The sequence below is a fragment of the Colius striatus genome, chromosome 8 (genome assembly GCF_028858725.1).
Source record: "Colius striatus isolate bColStr4 chromosome 8, bColStr4.1.hap1, whole genome shotgun sequence".
In the NCBI taxonomy this organism is placed as follows: Eukaryota; Metazoa; Chordata; class Aves; order Coliiformes; family Coliidae; genus Colius; species Colius striatus.
Genome location: NC_084766.1, coordinates 38566793 through 38593544, shown reverse-complemented (window position 1 = coordinate 38593544; position 26752 = coordinate 38566793). Strand labels below are relative to the sequence as shown.

The 26752-nt window shown below is 42.2% G+C and overlaps 1 protein-coding gene across 3 annotated transcripts; it reads right to left on the bottom strand.

Moving 5' to 3' along the window:
* Positions 1-368: 368 nt before the first annotated feature.
* Positions 369-26752, bottom strand: PPP2R2D (protein phosphatase 2 regulatory subunit Bdelta). 3 transcript variants are annotated; one of them, XM_062000916.1, is made up of 10 exons: positions 26630-26752; positions 26230-26322; positions 13509-13606; positions 10158-10323; positions 8456-8568; positions 5675-5852; positions 4645-4809; positions 3131-3300; positions 2949-3040; positions 369-2325 (listed from the first exon to the last, which is right to left on the bottom strand). In XM_062000916.1, exons 1-10 carry the CDS (start codon positions 26634-26636, stop codon positions 2046-2048), a joined length of 1362 nt encoding a protein of 453 aa, XP_061856900.1. In that variant the 5' UTR covers positions 26637-26752; the 3' UTR covers positions 369-2045. The 3 variants fall into 3 exon arrangements, with proteins under 3 accessions (XP_061856900.1, XP_061856902.1, XP_061856901.1); XM_062000918.1 differs by lacking the exons at positions 8456-8568; positions 10158-10323; positions 13509-13606; positions 26630-26752 and having other exon boundaries at positions 26230-26317; XM_062000917.1 differs by lacking the exons at positions 8456-8568; positions 13509-13606; positions 26230-26322; positions 26630-26752 and having other exon boundaries at positions 10158-10279.

Genomic DNA, 26752 nt, shown 5'->3' with positions numbered 1-26752 from the left:
CCAAGTGGGGAGCAGGGGAAACATCTGAAACAACAATGATTTTATCCAAGTGACAATTAAATCTGCTTTTAGATAAAAGGAAATGATACAAATGTCATCAGTCATCGAAAACCACTTAAAGTGCTACAGACAAATCCTGTTTTATGTAATAGATTTCATCATAGCCTCTGCCTCCTCACTCATATTCCACTTGACATTTGCTGTAAAACAGATCCAAAACAGCCAGCACTGGAATATTCTGCAGGTAGGGACAGACAGCAATGCTATGGCCATTCACAGAGTGACTGTTTCAAGCAGAAGGACAAACAGCCTCAGGCCAATTACCTCAGCAAGAGAGGAGGAAGTTGTCAAAATACACAGAGCAAGTCTGGGTAAACATTTAAAATTTATTAAACTTTTTGGTCAAAGTAATTGAACAAGTCTGTACAGTCCCGTTGTGTTAGCTCCACTGTGCCCTGCAGGGACGAGCACAGCTCATGCCCCAGTGCCCCCACATCCCACACTGCACACCTTTAAAAGGGTGTCACAACCCTTCTACAGCAGGTTTTAGTTTAAGCTTTATCTTAGACTCCGAAGGTTAGCTGTAGGTACTAACTTACTGTGAACGAGTGTGGCACCAGGGGTGTGAGGTGGGGTAAGGAGAAAGACATTGCGCTCTCGTGCACACAGGTCCCGGTCAGAAACCCTGCGTGGCACAAGGAGCACTGGGCACTGCACGAGGAGCGCCGGGAGCTGCCGTGTGTGGCACGGGGAGCGCCGGGAGCTGCCGTGCAGCCACTCAGGAAGGAGCTGGCTCCCTGCAGGGAGCTGCTGCTGCTGCAGGCACAGGCCATGCGGCAGCACCTGAGCCCCGCCGCGCTGCTGCCACGTGCCGTGACTCGGGGTGGTTTCTCGCCTGGGCGAGGAGCAGGGCCAGGGCTTTTAGGCCTCCTTGGATTAAAAAAAAAAAGGTAGCTAAGGCTTAAACCGCAGTTTGCAAGAGCAGAGTGAGAGCAGCCTCGGGGCCCTGGCCGAGCCCAGGCTGCTGGCGGGAACCCCGGTGCCACACACATAACATCAACTGCATCTTTGTCACAAAGACTAAAAAGGTTAAAAACCGTAATGCACGTAAGGTCTCTAACAGTGAGAGGCATCGGGCGAACCCAGTTTTTCTCTCCAAGCAGGTGTCCCACATCTGGGCTCGTCACCTCCCTTAAGGCCCCGAGCCTGCCCTGCCCTCCGCCGTCCCCTCTGGGCACAGTCAGCCCTTCACCAGCAAACCAGCGCCACTCCAACTGAACAACAACCTCATGGAAACTCCAAACTTACAATCTGAAATACTACACAAAAAGAGTTCTCTATCAGTCTGCCAAAAACCATCATGTTGGGGCTGTTGGCAGATGTGCCCATGGGAATTACTCTGCACAACCTCAGGACATGCAATAGAAAAATAAAAAGACTGAATACATACCTTCAGATTTAAAAACACTTTTTATAGCTTGTTATTTTATTAAGTGGTTTACACCAGAAGGTGTGGTTATAGATACAGTTGGTGAGTAAATATCCATGGAAACCTGCCTACGAACCCAACTCGAGACCTACCGAAGTGCTCCAGGGTACAACACCTAAGCCCAGACACAGGCCAGAGGAGGAATGTTTACAGGCGTCGTTAAGCACAATAAATGTTCTGAAAGGCCCAAATATTACAGCAGAGAGAGCATGAGAGAGAGAAATGATGTTTTAATGACAATTTTTCTTCTTGGGTGTTAAATTTTTGGTCTATAAACTGGAAAGGAAGGCTCGGACTGAAATAAATACAGGTGTTTGGAGTATTGGCCGTATTGAGCACTGTCCACCAGTTCTGCCTCTGGAGGGTCTCTCCCGACCCCACCGCAGGCAGAACTATCTCGTGAACTCAAAAGCCAGGCCAGATCCTCTCCTTTACCTAAAGGGCAGTAAGTGCATCAATGTTCTTCACCGGTAGGACAACAAGGCCTTCTCTTTGACAGATAAACAACTGAGCTTAACTATGCAAGACGATGACTCCGTCCCCAAGTCAGTCACCTTTAGTTAATTTTGTCCTGGAATATATACAAATTATTGGTGGCAGCCACGGCGATGATGTTCTCCATGGGGTGCCACGCTGTATGAAGAATCTTCTTGTTGAAGTCCAGACTGTCGACGCTGATCTCGTCCTTCTTCCTCTTGCCGCCCGTGCAGACCTTGCGTGGCTTTAGGATGGCACGAGGCTTGCTGCTCTCCCTGGACGCCTCCAGGGTGATGTCCCGGCGCGTGTTCCGGTCAAACATCCGGAAGAAGTTGTTGTAAGATCCAGTCATGATAGCACTGTTCAAAAGCAGGGGAAAGGCAAGTCTGAGGGGGTTTTCCAGATACACTGTTCCACCCCTCTTCTCTCTCTTATGCCCCAGGCACTGCCAGGCTGAGCTGATGCCTGCTGACATGACCCGACTCCTCTCCTCTGCTCAGGCCAGTCTGGGCTGCAGCCCTACTACCACAGCCCTGTTCCCCTGGGGCCTGCCTTGTGCCCCCTGCTCCACTGCAAGCTCAGCCCTACACAAAAACATGCAGAGAAGATCCAGTCTGCCAGACACTGGATGCACATTCCTGCTTACACACTTTTGAGAGTGAAACTCAGGAGAGTGAAGCTCTGAAAATATAACTATTTTCAGGGCTTCAACTGTCCAGTCTGGACCCTATAAAACCTTCACAATAATTCACATTATAAGCAAACTGACACACAAAAGTTTATTCCCCTTCCAGAACTGGGAGGCAGAGGATTTAAGAATTAAGTCCTTTTGCAAAAAGAAAACACCCAGCCCATTTGATTTGAAAGTAACTAATTACATCCTTCAAGTTTAGTACAGTTTATGGCTTTCAAGACTGGATGACAAATGCCTAATGCTACGGGCAAAAACAACCCCCAAAGCTCCCCAAGCGCTGAAGCTTACCTATCAGAACCGTTCCAGCAGCACTCAAATTTGTCAAAGATGCAGTCGTTCTCGTACAGGGAACAAAGCTTGCTCCGAAGATACTCGTGAACCTGTCGGGGACATGGAAATTGGAATGAGACACAAAGACAAAGAAGAAAAGGGCAAAGAAGGGATATTTTAAGAGAATGTGACCACCATACTTGATATGTCTCTACAGGCCTGTTTTCCATATTGAGATCCCACACTTTAACAGAAAGGTAGTCTCTTGTCATCATGTAGCGGCCACTGTGGCTGAACTTTACATCAGATATCGACGATATTATTTCTGAAAAAAACGATCTGCTGCTAGGATCTTCAGGCTCTTCAAAAACTGTGGACAGAACACACAATTACTAATGACACCAACACCAAGTTTTACAGCTTCAAACATTTTTGGGTACTTGAAAAACTTAAAAACAATATGCTGGTTTATTTTTAAGGAAATTGCTGTTAAATAAATTTTAGCAATAATCCCCTTTTAAACAATGTTATGCTCTTAGTCCTTCAGATTGCTAGATGCCCATCCCCAGCATCCTCAGCTGGAGCACAGCATCAGCACTCTACAATTCACAGGGCTTAGGCACAGATCAGAGGAAGAAGTTCAGAGCCAAGACACGGGTGCAGTAAACGTTGTGGCTGATCTACACGCCACGTTGAGCATCAGCACCCCCAACACGACCTGTGCGTCTGAGACCTCTGCAGAACATACTTTTCTTTGGCTCCAACCCAAGGTCGTACAACACGACCTACTGAAATGGAATATTAGCACCTATGCTTTGTATGGTTTTAGAAAGCAGATGAATGCATTATTTAGATCAAAGCATCAATCAACCTCTGATGCCAATGCTTCATGGCACAAGCTCCCAGAACTACCTGTTTCATTTTTCAACAGCCCCTTTAGCAGGATGCTACTCAGGCAGTTAAAAACCAAAGTGCTTCCAACTCATTTAATGCAACACTAAGTCAAATAGATGAAGTAGCCTGGCATTCTATGTTTCCCATTGCACAAACACTTCCTTCCACCAAGAAAACCTCAGCTGCACTACAGAGAGCTTACCTGCAAATATCAGCACAGCCTGGGAATGCTGATAAACCACAACTACTACAGCAGCCAGCGAGAGGCCACGTGCAAGGCACAGGCAGTAACCCTGAGGACTCTATGGGAAAGGCCTCTTCACCTACAGAGGTTCAGGTGGCTGGGCAGGCTAAAGGGCACTCGCTACAGATGCAGCCTGCGTTCCTAAGAGTTAATTCTACTCTAGGAGCTGCAAATGGTCACAAAGTAAATGGATTCTGGCAGCATCAGCCCAGTTTCTAATGCACAAAGGTGAATAAACTGCCCTGAACTGGCATTGGATAAGCAGATACCTTTCAGAAGCACCAAGACTGAGTCTGGACAGAAGACAGGTCTCACTGGTGCCAAAAGCACTTGTTCCCATCAGTTTATGATGCATAAATGGGTAAACAGGAGCAGAGTCAGATCGTCAATTGTCTCATGCTACACTTCTGCTTGTTGATGGCCTAGAACAAGACAATTAAAATGTTCCATTCTACAAAGCTACCACCCCTTACCCTGTAGGCTCCTCACCCGCCAGCAGCCCCTGGCACGGGCAGGTACAAGCAGCACACCTACACACTCTGTCTGGCACGGAACAAGGGCAGGAGCCCGACTTACACTTGGAGTGCCTGTCGCAGAGGGCCGAGGAGCGCATGTCGCACAGCCGGATGGTGCCTTTGCTGCTGCTGTACACAAACACGTTGCAGTGATGCGGGTGGAACTCGGCAGCAGTAATCACTTCTGTCAGCTCCTCCATGTTAGCAGGCTTAATATCTACAATATCTGGGAAGGTTTTTGTAAAGACATGTAACACTGCCTGTTCAAAAAGCTTCTAGTGCAGAATTAGTAAAAACCGTTAGAAACACCATGTGGAAACCAGGGCAAGCCCTTACTCTCCACAGTGTGCAACCCACACAAAGTGAGCAACCAAGCAGATTCTCAAGTAAATATTAACTTAAAATAAACCTACATTTTACAAATGAACTTTAACAGATGCTGGAGATAATTTCAGACTCCTCTCAAGCCTCCTTCTTAACGCTTCCCATTGAGCGCTGAACACACTTCATCTGTTTACCTGAAGCTTTAGAAAACTTGTATATGGCTTATTTAGTATTCAGTACTCCTGCAACTTCACCGCAGACTTGATAGCATAGGACATACTATCTGTTCTAGGTACTCAAACTTGCAGAAAGGTTTGAAAGTTATTTCTGTAGTTAATGATATCACCTGATACAGAAAAATTGCAACGTGTTTTCTTTAGGAGAGGCATCACTTAGTTAAGAGACCTTAAATATTTGAAAGAAGTGTCTAGAGTAACACAGGATCTACTTTCCCGGTCTTTCAACTCTCGTTTCAATTGACTGAACTCCACAAATAAAGGATGCTCCCCGAATTCCTCAACTTCTCTTTAGAGATCAAACTGCGGCATTTCTAGCATCAGTTTTCCACTGAAAGAATGCTTGCACTCAAGAATCAGCGAGAGCACCCTAAGGCCTGGTTTTACTGTATTTAACACCCAGCTTTTGAAATCCTGTATTTTAATCCCGAGATTCAAACATCTACTCTAATCAGTACAATTACAGTGAGTCTCTTAAGCATACACAACTTTGACGTGTTCCGGTGTTTACAGAGAAAAAAAAAAGGATACTAAAACTTCTATCTGTGATTTCTAAATGCCATAGGTTAATTCTTAGGTCATCTGCAGAAAGGTATGTTTCATGATCACTATTTACTGAAATAGAGTTTATGTGGTAAGTATGTGCATTTGCAAATATCCTTCTGGGACTTGCTTCTACCATGAGGTCCATGGGTTTCAATATTGGCACCTGAAACATGAAAGAGAACAGTCAGTTTCAGCATAAAACCTATTTCTGATTCAACAGATACAATTACTTGCACACCACAGGCTTCTGTTTTGGTTTAGTGACTAAACACTTCAAATCCACTGAGCAATAAAGTAATAAAGCAGCCTACAAATGCTGACCTGGTGCACCACCAACACTGACTTCTGCAGAAGTTTCCTGTCAAGTACAGCAGCTTTGTCCCTCATCTCATGTATGTTTATAACGGTATTAGAAGACTATGTTAATTTGAGACAAGTGCTTAAAAACAACCCCTGTATCTTTAGAGGGTGCTTGTGAAATCAGTGAGAACAGGTTGCAGGGAAAATTCCTGAGGTGTGACTGGACAGTGTTAGGAACACCTGGGTGCCTTTTTTCAACCTGCTGGTCTTACAGGGTGACACTGTTTGTCAGGGCCAGTGGGTTAAGCTTCCCTCCAGCTCCTCCTCAGTGACCAAAAGTGAATGCCCAAGGACGTTCTGCGCTGTTCCAGTACATTCAGTTCAACTGAACACTAACTTACATCATCCAACCAAGAAAAGTTATGACAGTGTCCAAGATAATCTGTCTTCCTGGAACAAGAATCAAATTAATCCAAGAGCTCTGTAATTGCTTTTGCCGTGTTTGCATCTCACAGTCTGTTGACATCAAACTGTAATGATTAAAATGAATCCAGTCCTTTTTATTAGGCAATTTTCCTATCTCACCACACGGGTGCTCCCAGCCTGGCTCCAGGCCCTTCCTAGCGCTCACGTGAATTAGCAGCAATGGTCCTCAGAAATGCCATGGCCTCTAAGTGAAGGATGCAGCTCTCAAGTGCTGCTTCTCCATAAACAAATAGGGATTACAGCTCTGTAACAAAATATGCAAAACCCATAACAGCCCAAGGTATGTACACTCGACATCTCTAAAGCCAGATCATTTTAGCAAATGGAGGTAACTCTAGGCAAGGTTTTTCCCCCTTCTACCAATTGTTGCGCAGACTTGGTTCATTTCATCATTTCTTCTTGTAAGATGTAGCCCCTGGCAAGGTCTGCAGCTCAGCCCAACTTTTCTGTCCCAGAAAAGTAGCAAATTTAGAAGACTAACTTTTAAGAGAGGTTCTTGCTTCTTGTTGTTTCCTCCATTCAGTATATATGTGGAAGTGTTTAAGGAAGATGCTAACATCCTTCTTCAAGTGATGTAGCCAAATGTTCCAGATGGGTAGTCTACTCCTTCACAAGGGTAAGGCTGTAGAACTCAGAACTTCATTGGTATCTACTTCCAGCCACTGGGCTAAGGCATTGTATCATAACTTATTTCCTTGCCTTTAGGTATTTTCATTAGAATACTGAATCAGACCTTGGCTCCACATGCCAAAAGACACTTTCCAAAGGAAACATGGTTATGTATTAGGCTCATGTATATCTAAAACTTCCCTTCAATATTCAATTTAAGCAAAAGCAAGGCAAAAAACCCTAACAAAACCTCACAACTATATAGTCCCTACAAGCACCTGGGGCACTGGCTTGGAAAGTGGTGAGAGCCTCAGTTCCTGTTTATGGTAACAACAACATAATCTGAGAAGAACCCCAACCCCATAGGACTTCATTTCTTGAGCTCCTGCTTTGAAATGATCCCATGTTTGGAGCATTAATCCTTCCACTATATCCTACATAAGTGGAAAAACGTCAAGACTACTCCAGTATACTTTCAGTTTTCCGAACACTCAGAACTTGCCTCTAACAAAACCCCCTTCTGCCACACAGCACTCAGCTCTCTCTTTACATTTTTTAGTCTTGTTCTTAAAGATTTGAGTTAAATGTATGCAATAGCCAAATTCTTCCTAAATTCACAATGGCACATACTTGAAGCCAAACGGAAGGAAACCACCAGCCACCTTCCCAGAGCGGTGCTGGGGAAGAGGCAAAGGTTAACCTCTCCTCCTGCAGGGCCCCTGCAGCACTCACCCGCTACTGACTGGCCATGGCCAGGAAGTCAGTGTGTTAGGGGGCTCTGAAATTAATGTGTGCCCTGCACTTTTCTTCATGTCACACTGAGACACTAGACTATTTTAAGAACACAGCAGGATGAGTCCATGCTTTCTATGAAGTGAGTACAGAGCAGCGCAGCCCCAGCCAGAGGTATTCCGAAATGCTGTGTTCTCAGGCTTGAGTAACAATACTTTGCTATACTTTATTGCTGTCAGTAGATCACTCTATCACTGTCTGTAGTTTGTATGTACTGAGGTGGGTGAAGGCTGTCTAACAAAGTTTTTAATTTTTGAAACCAATTTACGTTTCAAAATCATTTGAAATATGCAAAAATAGTCCAAGGAAAAAACACCAACAAAAAACTGTTGAGGTGCTAAGAATATAATATTGTAATCATGAAAGTCTGCCTCAAGTTTGCCAGAGGAGCCTTATTTAATACTTACACATATCTATATATCTTTCTATAATGAGGTGCTTCCATTTTTTACGGAAGTTTTTAGTAACCCTGACCAAAACGTCACTTTTAATCTACACATTTCGTTTGACAACTCTGGTAGTACAAAGGCAGAAAAGTACATGCAAAAAGACATTTAAAGTCAAAGAGCAGAAACGTACCCGTAGTGCTGTAATTCTGAAAGGATCCCTAAGTCTTCCATCTTCATCTTTTAAATTATAGCCTTCGGCTCTTTTATCCCTTTCACTTATTTTCCATAACTTAATAGTTTTATCTAAAACCAGAAATTAACAGGCTTGAGAATGAAGTAAATTAAAAATAAAGTTCCCCACAATGCAATCTGGAGGACAGACCTCCCTACCTATACTTGAGGTACTTTGCCTTCCACTACATTGTTTAGTAGAACTGACACCTGAAAAACGAACAGAAAAATACACCAGACACAGACTCTTGGAGGGTGTGGATAGGAAATGCGTGAAAATACCAATGAATGGAGAAGCAAAAATGATGGAATCCATTTCAATTCACATGTAATATTCCAAGGGTGAATAAAATACAAGTTTCTGAACATAAGGCACCATGGCTACCATTCACCAAAATGACCCTTTACAAGGGAAGTTTCATACAGAAATTACCAACATTCACCAGTAAGCTCTGTATGACTATCTGAATTATTTTTAACAAACAAACGCTAAAGGAAAAAAACCAACAAAATCGTGACTAAATTATACCAACTACCTTAGGGAAAATCAAGTTTGTCCCAGGTGCCTGCTAAGACACAGCCAAAGGCAGTGAGAACTCGCTCCATTATCTTGGGGTTCCCTGTCCAAAGGCACGTACCTCCCAGGTCTTACCAGAAGTTCGCCCAAGTGCAGAAAGTAAGTATATGCCAGGAGCGAGATCTTTAGCTAACTGGAAACAAACCTCTCCTCCCCAAATCACTGCACGTCTTTAAAGCATTTGAGATGACACAATTTAATGACTGCTTTAAGTTCAGTAAGACTTCTATCAAAGATAACATTATTTTAAGTCAAAGTCCAATAGAAGTCATTCTCGCTTTTAAAGCTCAGGCTAGCAGGAAAGCCATTTAAGTATAAGGCAAAAAGTGACCCAAACTGTTAGGAATAGTTGTGCTCCTCTGACAATAAGGGTAAGTTTTGCCATGCACAATTCTGCATTTCCACTTACAGTTTACTCCACATCAAAGTAAAACAGAGCCAGTGTTCACACAGACCTCACATCTAATGGCTGCTACCAAATTTCAGGCAGAAATAAAAAACCCCAAGTGCATGAAAGCTTGTCATTTACAACTTGTAACTTTTACGTATTCTAAGGTACACAGTGACAAGGGTATAAATACACTCCTCAAGCGAGTGACTGTTGCCTTTTAAGCAGTTGCTTTTCAAAGCACACGTGATGTCTTGGTGTTGGAAAAGCAAGAAGAGCATTGTAACCACAGTGTTTAAATTTCAAATGGTTTTATTAAAAATTCACCTGAGATTACAAAAAATAGATTTCAAAATTAGGAAGATCAGGTCAAATTCAGCCTTCTGCTACAGTTCAGCATACTAGGGACCTGTTTACACAAAAACCAGAAAGCGGAGCAATGGGGTGTGTAAACTGACAGCACAGTCAGGGTATCCACAGAACAAAGGTCTGTAACTATGCCTGTTCTGCTGCTGCTTCATTACTTTTACATTCATAACTCAGTCATTTACAGAACATTACCATCAAAACATATTTTAGAGAAGACATTAGAACAACCCCAAAACATTCCAGAAAAACCCTCCACAAGTGCATCACAAATGAGATAACATTCAAGTGACATTGAAAGTTATTTGTGCAAAAATTAAGTGTCCTTACCATTTGTAGACAGCAGGAAATGAGCAGCATTCTGTTGTGGTAACCACCTAATTTTATTGATTTTTTCCTCAATTTCTAGACTTTTCAAGTAGTCAAACTCGGGCTCGTGACTCTGAAAGGTACTGTAAACATTATATTCTCCCCTAGAATGAGGACGGCTTTTATTCTGCAAGGAAACATAATATTTCTTGAAGCTGATGTAACTCAGTTCATTGAAAATTGTACTCTCAAACTGATGACTAGAAGTTGTCAGTTAAGAGAGTAAACGTTCTACAACAGATCTGGATTAATTTTACATTTTACCCCATGATACTGTACCTCGTTCAGCATCAATATAATGCACACACTTCCTTTCTAAACATGCATCTGTGTATACAAATGTGTGTGTGTGCTCACAGAACACAGCACATTAAACTACTTTAAGCAGACAGACTGTCTGCAAGGGCTTTCCTGCATTTGCTTGGAAGAGTTTGAGGCCACGCTACTTCTCCCAAGCAGTTTCAACAAAACTGAATCAAAGAAACTACCCATGTCCTAAATCCTAAACCATCAAGTCTACCTTCAGCTGATCTCCCTGTCCTTTTCCAAAACTCATTCTTCTAATTGCCACAATATGGACGTAATACAGGGTTTCCAGAATAGGAAATAAATGTTAAAGGGCACAGGACATGGAACATGGTTTTTATAAAAACATGATTGCAGAAAGTAATTCTACTGAAGGCACAGTAAGATCAGGTGTGAGCATCAGACACAGCTCCTCTCCTACTCATTTTACAGCATGCTGGATGCAGAAAGGGTATTGGGTTTTATCACTAAGCTTTGGCAAACTTTTTATTATAAAAACTCAAAGGCTGCAATTACCATGTTTTCATCTAAGCTGCTCATCATGATGTACTAAAGGCAAATGCACCAACAACATTTTGCCTCATAGAACCAGAAGGCTGCTTTGTATTATCCTCATTTGGTAGACGTGGTAGCAAGGAAGAGAGATCAAAGTCACAAGTATCCACAGATGAGCAGTATCAGATTTGAGTTCACTCGTTACCAGGCTTTTCAAATAAGCTAATGTCAGATAGTGGTTCATGCTTGAAGAATGCTACTTGTAAAGCTGCAGTGCCCAGAGCTTCTGCAAAAACAAACTCCCTAGACCACAATGTGAAACCACTCACTTGCAAATAAGCAGTGAGGAAGAGCCCACTGTACACACCAACTGATGGTACATTACCATGGCCACCATCAATGGCTCTCATCCCTGCAGACGACTGGGCCAGGACAGGGCTGCAAAGGCAACCTTTGCTCTGGCACTTCCACACTTCACTTGGCAACTTTGATAAGCTTATTTCAGCTGTTTTTTTTTTTCCCTCCACCCACTGCAGTGTCTCACAAGTTGAGAGTTTTAGTTGATTCTGAAACTTTACATAGTTTTACTCCCTATTTGTCATTTAACTTAGAATCATAGAATCACAGAATGGTAGGGGTTGGAAGGGACCTTAAGCATTTTGGACAGGATCCTCTCTGCTAACACTGTGCAGTACAGTTACCTGTGTTACCTTCCTGGCCACCCATGCGTTGAGTGAGCTGCTTTGCCTGGCACTATGCAGTGCTCTCACTCTTTACTCACACATTTGGCTGGAGTAATCAAATGCTCAGAACTAAAGCAATGCCATGTGGGTTCAGGGCACAATGTACATTTCAACACACCTTCCTACATTAAAGTGTATGGGAAAATTTATAACTCTCCTCAGCTGTTCTAGTTAACCTGGTCTGAAATCAAACCTGTTTAAAAATACTGGTCATAAGTCTTTCTTAAGGTTACAATACTATAGTTTTACTTGAGATTTTTTGCCTTCACTCCAGAAATTCTGCAGTTTTACACATGACAAGAGAATTGCCCCTTGTGCCCAATTCTTCCTGACAGCTTGCAGGGGCTCCCAAGACAGCAGCTGAATATTTCTGTGTGAGTAGCTGGTTGGTGTTTTACGCTATGAGGAAGTGCCACGAGAGCTGGGTTTTCATTTACCAAACAACTGAGCACTAACAGCTGAAAATCAACCAATAGTAGTTCCACTCTAAACAAGCATCTAAGTCAGAGATCCTGAGCAGGTGGACACTTTTGACCTTGATCTCTCTGTGCCTTAGTTAAGTCTATACAGCAGAGTAAATGACAAATGAGCTCTGAGCTGTCTAGGTGGAGTAGTGTAGTATTTCAGCAGTTCCTTCAGCAGAAGGATTTTCATTTCACTACCTCTCCAAATCCTCATGGTAAAACCAGTGGGGTCACCTTTGGTAAAGTGTTTTATAAATAGCAACACAGCGAGGATAAAATGCAAAATGCTGGACAGCTGTCTGTTAACTGAGCATCATTTGGACCACACAGTGCAAGAAGTGTGATTCTTCAGGAAACCCTCACAGCAACTAAATATTAGTGTACCTCATGCACAAATAAGCAGAGTTAAAATTCCAAGATCCATTTTGGCATTTCTGATGCAGGAGAAGGCTCATAACCAAAGGCTCAAGTGCTCATCAGCTCTTCAAAGGGAAGGATAATCGTGCTTTTTGGTGGAAGGGGAGAGATGAGAACTGCCATGTGGAATTATTGACTTCTTAAAGAACACAATTCCAGATCTCTCCCTGACAAGGCAATTATGACAGCTATTTTTTTCAGCATTTAGTGCTCTTGTCCAATACAATTTCTTTGGATAGAAAAAGCCCAGTGATGTATCTGCATTGATGAATGGATAGAATACCTTACAGCACTATCACACACAGCTGAATAACACTGTGAAGAGCCAGCTGAAAAGCTGTCAAACTGAGGGTAGGAGACTCCCTCTCCTATCCTCCAAACTGAAAATGCTCAGGTGTTTCCAGAGAAATAGCTTTTCCCGCTGGTTTTGACTCTTAAGATCCTAAAATACATCAGATTCTTAATTCTTCAACTTTTACTTGTGTCCTTTTCTACAAATTTTTCTTACATTCTCTTTAGAAGCATTACAATTTGTCTTAGATCAATGTGACCAAGCCTGGAGTTCAGGAGGAAGTCCAAAGGCAATTCTGCAGAACAACACTAAGCATACTAGGTACATGTATAAAGAACTCACTTGCCCTTTACGTAACTGTTTGTTCCAGTAGGTTTTTTTGTTTGTTTGTTAGGTTTTTTTAAGGCAAGGAGTGGAACCACCAACTAACTAACCTACTAAGTTCAGTACAAGGCAGATATTTAGAAATCTGGCTAACTTAGGGTTTGTTGAGAAAATTATCTAAGCATTTAAACCTTACAGCATGAAAAGATGAAGTGAGACTGCAATACAAGAACACTGTAGTAACAGCACTTTTGTTTTTCAAGTCACTGACCTCTTGTTCCCTTTGAAATATAACCACTCTGCCACCTTTGTCTCCTGTTGCAAGAAGATCACCAGAGTAATTAAATTCAACTGTTGAAATAATATCAGCTGTAAACAGAACAGAAATAAAATAGCACTGTAATGTGTAAAGCAAATTAAGATGTTTCCAGACTTGAACATAAAACAAAATTACAACTTATATTAATGCAACAACACAATTTCTGTCAGTACCCAGAACTCAAGCCATGTCTGAAAGCTTAACAACATTTTATTTACAGTCTAAAACATTTCCTTATTTCTGAGTTTAAACTCTGAGGGCCTTCAATCATAGAGAGAACATACTGATTTAAGAATCCACACCACATTTTCTACCTGTTTAAAGCAAATGCTGAAATATATAATGGAAATATGCCTGCACAGAACTTCCCAAAGCAAGAATCATCTCAAAAGCCATGTTACTTTGGAGCAGTACTGCAGCTTGCACTGATCAAAGGGAGGCTGAGGCATACCCACCCCTCCCTGAGCTGAGCATTTGTGTGGTTAGGTCAGGAACCTGAACTGGGCATCCCCGCTCTGCCCAAAGGGGAAAAAAATAAAACAGAAAATTCTTTCAGTTGAGCTTCCTGAACCAACTCTGTACAAAAGCATCAGCATGGACACAACCAACGAGAGGCATGAAGGAGCACAGCTCAAGGAACAGGAGAGCAAAGAAAGAGACTGCAGGACCTCCAGTTGAAACTGACAAGAGTGCCCTTGGGACTGAACCTTGAAAACAACCAGTATTTATTCACCGCTGTACACCACAATTAATCTTTGGAGGTGGCAATAAAGAAGTAATTGCCACTAAACCATCTCTAACCAAGGGGCCAAGAGATAAGGGGCTATAAATGTCTGCCACAGGTTTTAGGCCTACGGTAACAAAACCAAGAAACCACTCAGCATGAAATTGTAAGCAAACATGTATCCCTACTGTCGCTTGCTAAACATGCAAATATTTCATTATAGTATGCAGATATAAAAATAATAAGATCTGAAGTATATGGTATCAATTACTTTCAGAGTTTGCAATTGGAGACCAGATGAAAACTCCTGTATTGATTTTAATGTGCTATCTTTTCAATTCCTTTCAATTACCCTCTGCTCCTATGAAGAAGGTGATTAGGAAGTCTAATCAGTTTTCCAAATATATAATTTATACTTTTATTAACAGATGCCCTTGAAATAGCTTCTTCCCTAGTGCATAAGGATTATTTACCTTTTTTGATTAAAACTATTATTATTAAAAAAAAAAAAATCTTCCTACAGACTCCTCCCAGCCTTCAGTCACGTTACCAACCTGCTTCCACACACTCCTAGTTTTATAGCCACCTTTTCTGAAAAGACCAGGTTGATGGCTAACCCCAAATCCACAACAGACCCAAACACAGAAGAAAACCCACATCCTTGCTGCACTTACTCATGTGGAAAACATCAATCTTTCCTCAGCTGACCTACTTTTAAAAATTAACCAGATTGCTAGTGTCTAACTTAGTCTCCCCAGCTCCTCTTCCTCTCCATTCCCAGGAATCCTCACCCACCATTGTGCCACGCAGCTACAGTGCACACCCCCTCTCAGCTCTGTGCTGATCTGATCTGTCATTGCTGACCCCCTTCCAAGTCATTAGGCAGCCAATTCTTCTGGCTTTCCACTACCAACGCTGCTAGAACAAAGGTGAAAACCCCTGCTTCTCTTTACACCAATTCCACATTTTGTAGCCTATTTCTGGAATGTGGCTGTTTGTCTCCGTAACAGACAATGTAAAAAAGGATTGAAAATACCCTCTCTCCCTCAGCAATCCCTTTCCTCTCCAAATTGCTGAAATCAATTAACAGCACTAAGTAGCTACCTACAGAAAACAGTACCTGAGATAAAAGTTTCACTGGTACCTACATGATCTCTTACTTTAGAAATTGCTTTAGAATTATGAGCTTCTAGTAGCACAACACTGAAAATCTTAAGACATGTTTTCATTTTTTCATCTTTAGATATATTTTAATGTGTATTTTTATACACACATAATAGGTCTATAGAGAAGTACAATGTGTATTCAATCAAAAAATATAAACAGAAAAGCTACATATTTCCACTTACCATAAAGATCCACTTTGTAAAACTGTACTTACACACTGAGCACAGCAATTAACACGTCACCAAAACTCAGTGTTAAGAGGCAAAATGCCCAAGTTTAAACAATGCAATATCTGTCAACTTGCATGTGAATGGGACTGGTTTTCCTCTCTTGGCAAGAAGTTCAGTTATTGACACACTAAACCAGAATATTAATACCTATCCCTCATATACTGTAAGTAAAGGTGACTCAGGAGATGATGGACAAATGGTTAGATAGCTATCAAGAGGCCACTGTAGCTCACCAATTTACCTGTGAGTCCTGTTCAGCCTTCTAACCTCACGCAAGTCAAAAGAACATACATGTTCCCTTGCATGTAATTTTAATCATTTCTTAAATATACCTTCTGTGACAGATAGGAAATAATTTGGCAGCTTCCAACACTGACACACTATTTCACTTTTCCAAAGCTTGTCCCCTTTCCCTGACATAGTGTTTCACACCTTGCCCAGGTGCTCCGACTGGCAAAGAATTACTGTACACACAGAAAGCATGTGTGCTGGTCCATGTAAAGCTTCTTGGTAAATTTGTAATCTTTCTTAATGAAAAACTGAAAGAAGGCCCTTTCATAACAGTCTGTATAATACAGGTATTTGGTAATCACGAAAATGTTTTAAAGCTAACTCTTCTGCCTGCCTGACAATCATGGGGAAAACAAGATGCATGGGAATTGAGAGTCTGCATGAAAAACAGAAATCTCTGTGTATGTGGCAAATACTGCCATTGGGCTTTGATCCTGAGCCACACTAATTATCTTCACAATTAGATGTTTGCTTTATGCCCAATACGTGCCTCAGTTGTGTGAATGTACAAATCATAAGCTGCTACAAATGGCTGCCTGGCTAAGAAGCTTCAGAGTTACAAATGCCAAGTATCGTGACATAAGCAAAGAATTCAGTACTAAAATGAGAAAGCTACTGAACCAGCTGGAGATGTAATCTTAAATAAATTCTATTCCAAGACTGATGACAGTGCTGGAATAAAACAAAAAATCCTACATCTCATTATCACTCAATTATACAGAGGAACAACCCCAGACATCTCAAAAGACACCATGGGAAAGTAGCAAACAGAAACAAACCACCTCAATGAGGTAAGCATTCAGTGAAGTGACTTGATGGGGGAATTTTATGACGTTTTCATACTCCACTCAGACATTAAATAGCTCGACACATGAAGGTTTATCAGTAGCAAAACTAATACTCCACTAGCATGGATCATTTTTACCCTTTGAGACATCAGTAAACATCCTAGCAGAAATAAATGGCTCCTTAACATATGCAATTATTTCAAACTAAGTGAAAAAACATCACTCTTCAATTTAGCTTCTGAAAGGGAAAAAAATATTATTTCTCCCACATACACTATAAAAATATTTACTGAGTTATGTGCTCAAAATACACCGTGCACCATTTTTGTTGTTACAGGCAGGCAAAGTCATCACCATTTGTCTGGCACAGCTATGATTTACTAGCAGTGCTACGTAGTCAAACGTAACCCTGGGTGCATTTAGTTTAAGGACTGCAGAAGCATGCTAAAATGTGGACACTACTCAAATTCTGGGGTTTTAAACAAACAGTATATGCAGAAGAGGGTAATCAACATGCATATGGAGAAGGTCTCGTTTTCCAAATTGACTATCAACCGGAAAAAGTAGCTTTAAAGTCAGCACTGCAGTAGTATGCCACCAGTGTGCCATCATGCTGTATGGGAGCGGGTAACGGGGGGTACAAATAGGACAAAAATAGAGAAGCTTTCTTCAAATATTTTCCAAGTTAAAACACTTGGAATACAATGAATCAATTTTTTAACAGCACAAATGCACATGTTTTTAAATGCACAAACGGGTGAGGACAAACTACCACAATATTTGCTCAGGTACAGCATCCTAAGGTACCCTTGGCACATCTTCAAGACACCTTTGTGATGATGATTTACTGGAAACAGAGAAGTTTGTCCAACTTCCCCTCCATTTTTGTTCCCACATGGCTAGGACTTTCTGCTCTAGAAGTAGCCACCTAAACTCTAATCTTGTAAACTGTGGAGAGCAGCAAGACCTATAGCTTTCCAATATGAGTCTGACAATATTTCTTTCTAGACAGAGAAAAAAAATCCCCAACATTTAACTTTGTTCTTGGAAAGGAGTTCTAACTTAGCTACTGTACACACAGAGCTAGCTGCTTTCAAAGCTAGTCTATTAAAAGGATTGCTGGTAACTAAATTCTGATACAGCAGAATCCCCACATTTAAAAGCACTAAGTACTTCCATGGGTGGCAAACACCCTCCTAACACAGTCAAAGGCTACAAATACCCATCTTTATAATAACGTAGTGGCAACGATTCTCGGTGACTTAGGAGACTGTCCTGTAAGTCTCAATAAATGTTCCAAAATTCAGTATAAGTGTTTCAAGTCTTTTAACCTCCCTATGTCACAAAACTCCAGTCATAATTCTGTTACAGTTCTACAGCCTCCTGGGCCAGTTACACTGGGGGGTGAAGCAGGATGTTTGTTAGGATTTTGAGATGACAGCAATCTTACACCTGAAAACTAATTTAATCCCACAAAGGATTAATACAAGGTGTTTCTAACTGACACCGATATCAGTGTCTGGGTTCTCTGTTTAGGTAATGGAGAATGCAAAGAGATCCAGAGCATCTAAATTAGATGGCTAAAATTAGCTGCTGTGAACTTTTCCTCTCTAAGCTGGCTGCCTGTTGCTAGTTCAGTTAAAATACAAAACCTGAAAAAACATCATTACTTTTAGCTCAGCCAGTAGATTAACGAATTTGCAGCTGTAGTTTGTGCTTAGGACTAACACTAACTAGACACAAGCAGCATCAACTTCCCTTTCATTTTTCTAATCGATTCACAGACTTGTCAAAAGCCCATTCCTCAGACATTTAATGAAGAAGGAAGCCAAGCAGTCTCTCTTTTCAAACATCATCCAGAAAGAGGGCTGCTTAAACTTGTCAGGAATTTTAACTTGTATGTAAGGGACAATGCACCACTTCACATTCAGCACACAGACTGACAAACACCTCCATGTTAGCAAACTTGTTTCCTGCTCCTCCCCTTGAGAAGTATTTTTAATATACAGCATCTTTTCCCATGATCTGTTCTAGAGATCTGAATAATGACCTGCTTTAAGGACTGTGAAACTCGCTGAAGAGGCTCACACTTTGAGAGGCAATGACTGGACGTGAACCAAGGCCAGATGGCTGGCATCAACTGCATGGTAGATTGCCAGTGGAAACCAAACATAGCAAGAACACTTCTGTGCCTGTCATCAAGATCAGAGGTGACGCACCTTTCCCTCTACCACACATTGTTATTCTGCAGTGTTTTATTCTACAGCTGGAGTGTGCTGTGGAGATATTATATGGTTTCCTACGGCTGATGGGAATGAAGCTGAGGGCATAGAAGAGGGTAAGTGCAGGTTATATGCTCCTACATCAATTTTGAGATCAGGAGTGAGCATCTCCCCGTAACCCTGTGCTGAACTTAAGAGATGACTTCAGAAGGAACAGAAATCTCTTTCACAGCAGATGGTGACAAAATAGCACTCCAAGGTAGAACTAGTGAGAAGCAGGGTCAGTCCCTTCGGGGCCCACACAGCGAGAGGTCAGGGACCATTGTTTGAGAGCAACCAAGTGAAGACTGAGTCAAAGAAGGAAAAGAAAAAATAAAAGGAGCAAGTTAAGATTAGCAAAAGATAGAGGCTAACACCTGATAAGCAGTAAGGGGAGGGAATGTTTTTAAGAAATTCAGATTTGAGTCTAACACGTTAGACAGGCAGAGCCTTAGCACTGCACAAGAACAGCCTCCAAACAGCACCAGTGGTATCTCTGCATTAAAAGGCTTCTGAGGTCTGAAGTTTGACACTTTTTCAATTGGGACTGCTGCAGTTCCCACTCCAGGCAACAGCAGAGAGCTGCTGGTAGTCACTCTGCTTTTACTTGGGCCCTGCCCTCATCCTCTTCATGTTCACGGCAGGCAAGCACACTCAGGATCTCAGTTACTGCAGGTTACTGACTTCAGCACTGATTTCCAGTCTTGAGTCTCTTCTTTCTCTCTCCCTTTCACTGATTTACTTCTAGGTGAATGAGGATTATCCAGAACTGCCAGAACAGTCCATGGAAAAGACCAGTGAGCATGGACTTAAGATTGGTATTGCTGTTATTGCTCCTAAAGTATTTCCAAAAATGTTGTTTCTTAACAGCTGACAAAAATCTGATGTCTGTCGCTGAACTGTACTGAAAAGTGAGCTGAATCTTGAAGCTATCAGTAATCACTTCACAATATACATGAAACAGAAGTTACTCAAAATCACACAGTTTTCAGAATTTCATATACTGAATTTTTAGATTTCCACTGTTAGGATTTGTCTGAAGAGTTGACTCGGAAGTAAGACGTATTAGAAGTCAGGAGAATAAACCAAAGGTACTAACTATAGCTTTGTTCAGACCAGATTTCCTCTAGTTTTTTTGCTTAGCAGAGAGCTAAGCACTCTGTCAACTTGAGCCTAACTATTTTTTTATGTCATAACAGCCAAACAACTTGCAAAATTGCTTTAGTTGGCTTAAGTACCTGCTAGAGTTTAACTCAGTTCAAAATAACTCTGCTTTTAAAACTCATTTAGGACATAGATCTGTTTAAGTGAGTCTAAAAGAGGCCATGAAGATGATAAAATGGCTAGAGCACCTCTCCTACAAAGACAGACCAAGAGAGTTGGGGCTGTTCAGCCTGGAGAAGTGAAGGTTCCAAGGGGACCTTACAGTAGCCTCCAGTCTCTAAAGGGGCTGACAAGAAGGCTAGAGAGGGACTTTCCACAAGGGCCTGGAGTGACAAGACAAAGAGTGACTGCTCCAAACTCAAAGAGCAGAGATCCTGATATTGGGAAGAAGTTCTTCCCAATGAGTGTGATGAGGACCTGGGACAGGTTGCCAGAAAAACTGTGGTTGCCCCATCCCTAGAAGCATTCACTTGCAGGTTGGATGAGGCTTGGAACAACCTAGGCTGGTGGAATGTGTTCCTGCCCGTGGCAAGGGGTTGGAACCAGATGATCTTTAAGGTCCCTTTCAATCCATACCATTCTGTGATTCTAATTTAAATCATTGAACAGATGTAAGGTCAACCAAGGGCAGGAACAGGGCACCCAAGCTCTTTCAACACAAGTACAGTGGTTTGGCCAGCACAGTACAGCTCAAGAAGCAGCAGAAGCTGGCTGCAGTCAGTGCTGTTGCTGATAGGCCATGACAAAATACAAACACAAGCACTTCTCTCAGAAAGACTGCCAGCTCCTGTGTGTCCTGGACCCTGTCTGGAGCTAAGCCACTTGGCTTCTGAGGACCAAGCGCACAAGCCATTCTGTTCAGAGGGCTGTAACAAACCAGTAGAAGAAAAGCAACATAAGGTGTCAAACTGTTCCTAAGACTTGTTCCAAAAGCCTGGCTGCCCAGCAAACTCCCTCAAAGCAAATACTTGTTCAGCTGATTTAAGAGTTACCTAAAAGTTTGCATCTCACAAATGACAACTAGTGTAAATCCTTGATTAACTTAAATTTGCATTTGCTTTTCAATGGAACCAGATTGTAATTTGATCCTGGATGTCTTCTGAACTATTTAAAACCAAACCCCGTCTTCACTGTTTTTAAAGTACATGTACCTGTCTGCATGTGTTACTACAAAAAAAGGGTAAAGCCAAAGTTCAGAGAGACAGAAATAAATGTTACCTTCACGCCTGTCAAAGACCGCTGTGCCTTTTCTTACAAGGCACAAGAAATTATGGAGGCTATTTATAACATTCAAAATCCAATCTTGTGTTCTGTGTGCAGATCTATCACCTTAGTATTTTTTTTTTCACCTCTGCAATAGTAATTTCAACAATCTTTCTTCTATTGGAAGTATGTGTAATTCATGTTAGTCTTAGTTTTATTCCAAGTAGCTAATTGTCATGCTTTTCTCTATACTTTTATTAGCAGCAGCTTTCACACCTTGCATTCATTTTTTAAAAAAATAAAGTTTCTTCTGTTATGTTTATTAAGCTTTTCCCTCAAATGTTACAATATTCAACAAATGGCAGAGCAATAGGGCGTGTGTGGGAACCCTATCAAAGATTTCCTGGGTCACTAGGTAATCCAGCCTGCTGTCAGCACAGCCCCCAGTCTGAGGAGGGCCAAATGGAAGTATCTCAGTGTCTTGCACTGTTCACAGATTAACAACAGAGATTGAAAGGTTTGAACTAATTTCTGTATTCCCACAACTCAAAATGTTTTATTTATGCCCCACTTTACAACTCTGCAACTGATACTTCTTACCCAACCTGTTTATCATTCATAACCTAAGTATTCCTGCAGCTCCACATTTTAATCAAAATATCATCCAGTCTTAACAGCCTGCAGAGTCACTTCCACATCAATATACAGTAAGATAGTGCCATTTACTTTCCAGTGGCATGACACCCTTTTATATTTGTTGTTGTCTTGCAGAACTGGAACTCTATAAAGAACATTTATTAAATACTTTGTGCTGAGAAAAATATTTAGGTTAAGAGTGTGTTGTGGAACAAAAGATAAAGACAAGTTCTTGCTCCATGGGCTGCATGAAGACTTGAGATTAAAGTGGTCTAGCTGAAACATTAACACTAGTTTCTCTACCAGGAAGCTAACACATAATGTGTGCAGAGGCCAGAACTGTTTGCAAAATATTATTTCTGACCACATTTAAAACCCAACAAATATTTCCCAACTAAATACTACTTCATCATACACGCCCTGCAGAACACAACACATACAAAGCAGGGAAGACTGAGGAAACTCTCAAAAATCTTTGGTCCCTTCAAGAAATGGTGGCTTTTCAGAGTATTCACAACAGTCCTTTGGGGAGCAGATGTGGTAAACTGAAAAAAGATCAAGACAAAAGAACACTACTACACATCATCATAAACCAGAGGCAAGTGCATCGTGTTTCAGGCATCTGAAGTCCTGCTTAAGGCAAACCACTGTTTTGCAAGGAAAAAAACCACACCCAGAACACAGCTTGAAAGCCCACCTCTACCCCATTCCAGTGGTCAGTGACATCTTCAGGGATAACCAATGTTTAAATGAGATACAACATTTCTGAACAAGGAGAGAATCCAAGACAAGTATTCTAAAAGGCAATGACAACTTTTTATGAAAAAGTTTTGCTTATGTGAAATACCTCAAGTTAACAAGTGCTGCCAAGGAGCCTCTCACAAAAGGGCATCATACCCAGCACTTACATGCAAGACTAGGCTTTATACCCAGCTGCTTCAAAAAAGGTTTCAAATACAACACTTAAAACTGACCAACCTGACCATGCTCCAACAGGACAGCAGTACCTGTTTAATTTAGTGGAGTATCCGTACTCTTAAAGCTGCTTAGGTCTGTAACAAGAAGAGGTATCTAACCAGTGTGAAATTAAAACAGCACTTAGAGAAGAGAGCAGTCCATCACAATCCAAACTTCCTCACTGAATGCTTTGAAAAATCCAGAGGAATCCCACTGCCAACAATGGGGAATTCATCATTTCCACAGACATAGGTTTACTTTCTGACAAGGACCAGGCACTCTTCCCAGTATTGCTCACTCGTCACAAGTCAGTTAGGAAGATTTATAGTGCCCACTCTATTACATCCAAAGGTGGTCACAGAGTATGTGCTGATCATCTGGCCCAAGGCAAATTGGATATACTTTGGATATATCTCTTTAATAAACAGTTTTACATTTTGCTTGCCAAAAAATCCCCCAAATCAGAAGAAACAAACCACTCAAAATCACAGAACTGGCTGGGTCTCAAGTAGCACTACAAAAAAACCCACAAGCACCTGTATTTAGAAAGGTACTTTCTACCAAAAAGAGTAATCCAGGAATAACAAGCTCCCCAGACAATCAGTATGGGTTTTGCAGTCACATGATTTTGCACTAACAACAAAACCACAACATACTTTTAAATTACATTAATTAAAAAAAGCAGCTTGTTGCTATCCTCAGTACCAGTTCTTTGATTCAGTACCTGTTCTATCCTCCAATCCAATCAAACTTTTCTGCTTTAAAAAACTACATAGCTCAAGAGCTGGTATATTTTCCTAATCTTCTTGAAGATTGGGCATATAAACACTGCTCTTCTATCTATTGAAACAGAGCATTGTACCGATTTCAGAGATTACTCACTGTAGAAAGTGAATACACAGAATAGACAGAGAGGGGACAAAGTGATTTTTATATTAATGACCTAGTTAGAGAAGGTCCTGGGCATGGAGACGGCAGTTGCAAATCTAACTATAGCAGTTTGTTATTGCCATGTTAATGTTTTATTAAAGCAAAATTCACGAGAAACAACTATTGACTAGACAACATTTGGAAGTGCAATTCTAGAACACAAGTGACTTCTTGGTGAAGCTGCATGACTACCAGGATTTGTAATTGCAACTCCTGAATGAACTGTCTGTAAGAACACTGATCAAGAAAGTCTCCATTCTGTTGTCGTTTTCAGATTTTCTCCACAGAGCTTATTTTACACAAAACAGGAAAAAAAACCTTACAGAAATAGCAAGTTTACACTATCACTAAAATTTACATGGAGTTCAAAGTGGCTTTATGTAATATTTGCAGCAAGGCTCTTTACAGGCAACAGTTGTCCATTAAATAAGTTTCATGTGTAGTTTGGTAAGAGATGTTTTAAAAAGTAATGAGTAAATATTTCCATAACTGGGGCCAAAAATCCAGCAATATAATTGCATTCTTATTGCACTCTGTTGAATCAAATTCAGGCCATTATTACCAAACAAAATGTAGATATTTTCTTCATTTAATGCAAATTTCAACCAAAAAACTAACAGGGGGAATATCCCACACATGAAAATAAAGTCAGTGAGTCACAAAAACTGTAAGGAGTTCTTGTATTCCTGTAGGAAAATGAAAATCTATTACCAATTCTGCAAACCAGCTACTGAGTTATTACTTATATTAACTGCTCTATGAAGAAAATTAAATTCTTAACCTGTAGTAGCATCACACATAATCTGACATCCTCACTCCAGGAAAAGTGTTGAGCATTATCATCACTATTTCCCCTTCCCACTCCTGCTTGCTTCAAACAGAGGCTTGCCCCTCTCTGAATGAAGAGCTCTGCCTCTGGGATGGGCCTCAGCAGTAATGTAAGCTGCTCTTACAACAGTCCTGTTATGCACTTAAAATTAACTGGGTTTAGGACATACTGGTGTTCCAAAAAGGAGCAGCTTTCCAGCTCTTCACGAGTTCACACTGGGAAGTAAGGTGCTCAGAGAAGGGTATTTTTTTTCGCAACATGAAGATCTGACATTTAGTCACATGGATGATAGATTCTAAGAAAAAAGAGACCACTTCGACACTCATGAAAGCCACTTAAATACATTTCTGTAAGAATTCTGAGAACTTCAGAACAATAGTGCAAGCTACAAAATATATTTAGGGGGCAAAAAGAAAGCAAACAACAACTGTGACCACTAGTTTCTTGAGCAGTTTTCTAGTCTATTCCTGCCATAGCTCTTATTTTAAATGGAATGCCAAACAAGTGGCATAAAAATGAAAACACTGTCAGCATGATTTCCTGGTAGCAGACAGTAAGAAAAAATATTTACTGCATCCACTAAAAAAAATCAAACAACTAAACACCCAACCCCCAATACGACCACACACTGGCACTGCAAGTTATTTCACTTAATACAGTAAAGACAGCCATTTCAATTAAAGCAGTAAAAATCAAGTTAACAGCCAAGAATTCTGTTTCTCACACACAGTTCACATCCACTTTTCTACACAGTATTACCAGCCTGAACAGTTTGACCACAGAGTATTTTTAAAAAGAATCTTCTCAACTCCATCCTGTTTCTACAGAGAAACTCTTTCCAATGAAAACATTTCCTATTTTCTACTCATTCCAAGACACGCTGCACTTCGAAAGTTTCGGAGAACTGTAAAGCTGTGCCCATTTTCGCTACTTCAACATCCCTATTTATAGCTTCCAAATGTTAACGAGAAGGAATAAAACCTCTTCACAGCTGCAGGAGGCCTTTAAATTCTACTTTTTAAATTAAGCACACAAATGACAGACCCGCATGCTCTCTCTGTTGCTCTCTTTGCGTCAAGAGTGAAACTTGACAAGCCTGACAGACTCCATTTGTGTTTCCTCCCCCCTCCACGCTTTATCACTGTCATTACCTTTTCTCCCTAGTGATTATAACTAAAGAATAGGAAGAAGCCACTATGCCTTCCCTATTATGCTCTCCCAAAAAAGCAGCACGTCGAACTAGGAGCCCAGGCACTAGCTTAGTCATTGCAACACCCCCCCCACCCTCCGAGCCTCAGGCACGGTCTGGGCAGATGCTGCAGCTCTGCCGTTCCCAGCCTCACTCCTTCAGCGCGGGCGTGACATCGATGCCGAGGGGAAAAAAAAGGGTGTTGCTGCCGCGGCCCCGGCCGAGCTGGAGCCAGAGGCCGGGAGCCGCCGGGGGCCCGGAGGCTGCTCCACCACGGGCCGCCGAGGCCCGGCCCTCCTCTTACCTTCCGCCACGTCCTCGTCGATAGCCCCCTTCACCTGGGAGAAGCACCACTGGAAGTCGTTGCTGCCGCCACCGCCTCCACCTCCTGCCACCCCTGCGGAGGGAAGAGAGGCCGGTGAATGGAGAGGCGCCCGACGGAGCCCTCGCCGTGCCCAGCGGGGCCCGTTCCTCCGCGCGACCCGGCCCCACCGCCCCGGCCCCGCGTCGCGGCCTGGCCCAGCACCCCGCGGGGCAGCCCCGCTCCCCTCGCTGCCTGCCCGCCGGCGGAGCGCTGCCTCCCGCCGCCCGGGTCCGCGCGGCGCGCCGCGGCCCGGCCTGCCGCCGCGGCTCCCCGGCGCCCTCCGCCCGGCGTGCGACGCGGCCCCGGCCCCGCAGCCGGGCCACGGCCCGCGCGGCCTCACCTGCCATGTCGCACGGTGCCGGTGGGGCGGGGGCGGGCGGCCGCGGGGGGAGGCGCCGGCCGGGAGCGGGTCGCAGCCGCCGCCGCCGCACGGAGCTGCCGCCGCGGGAGGTTTCGGGGTTTC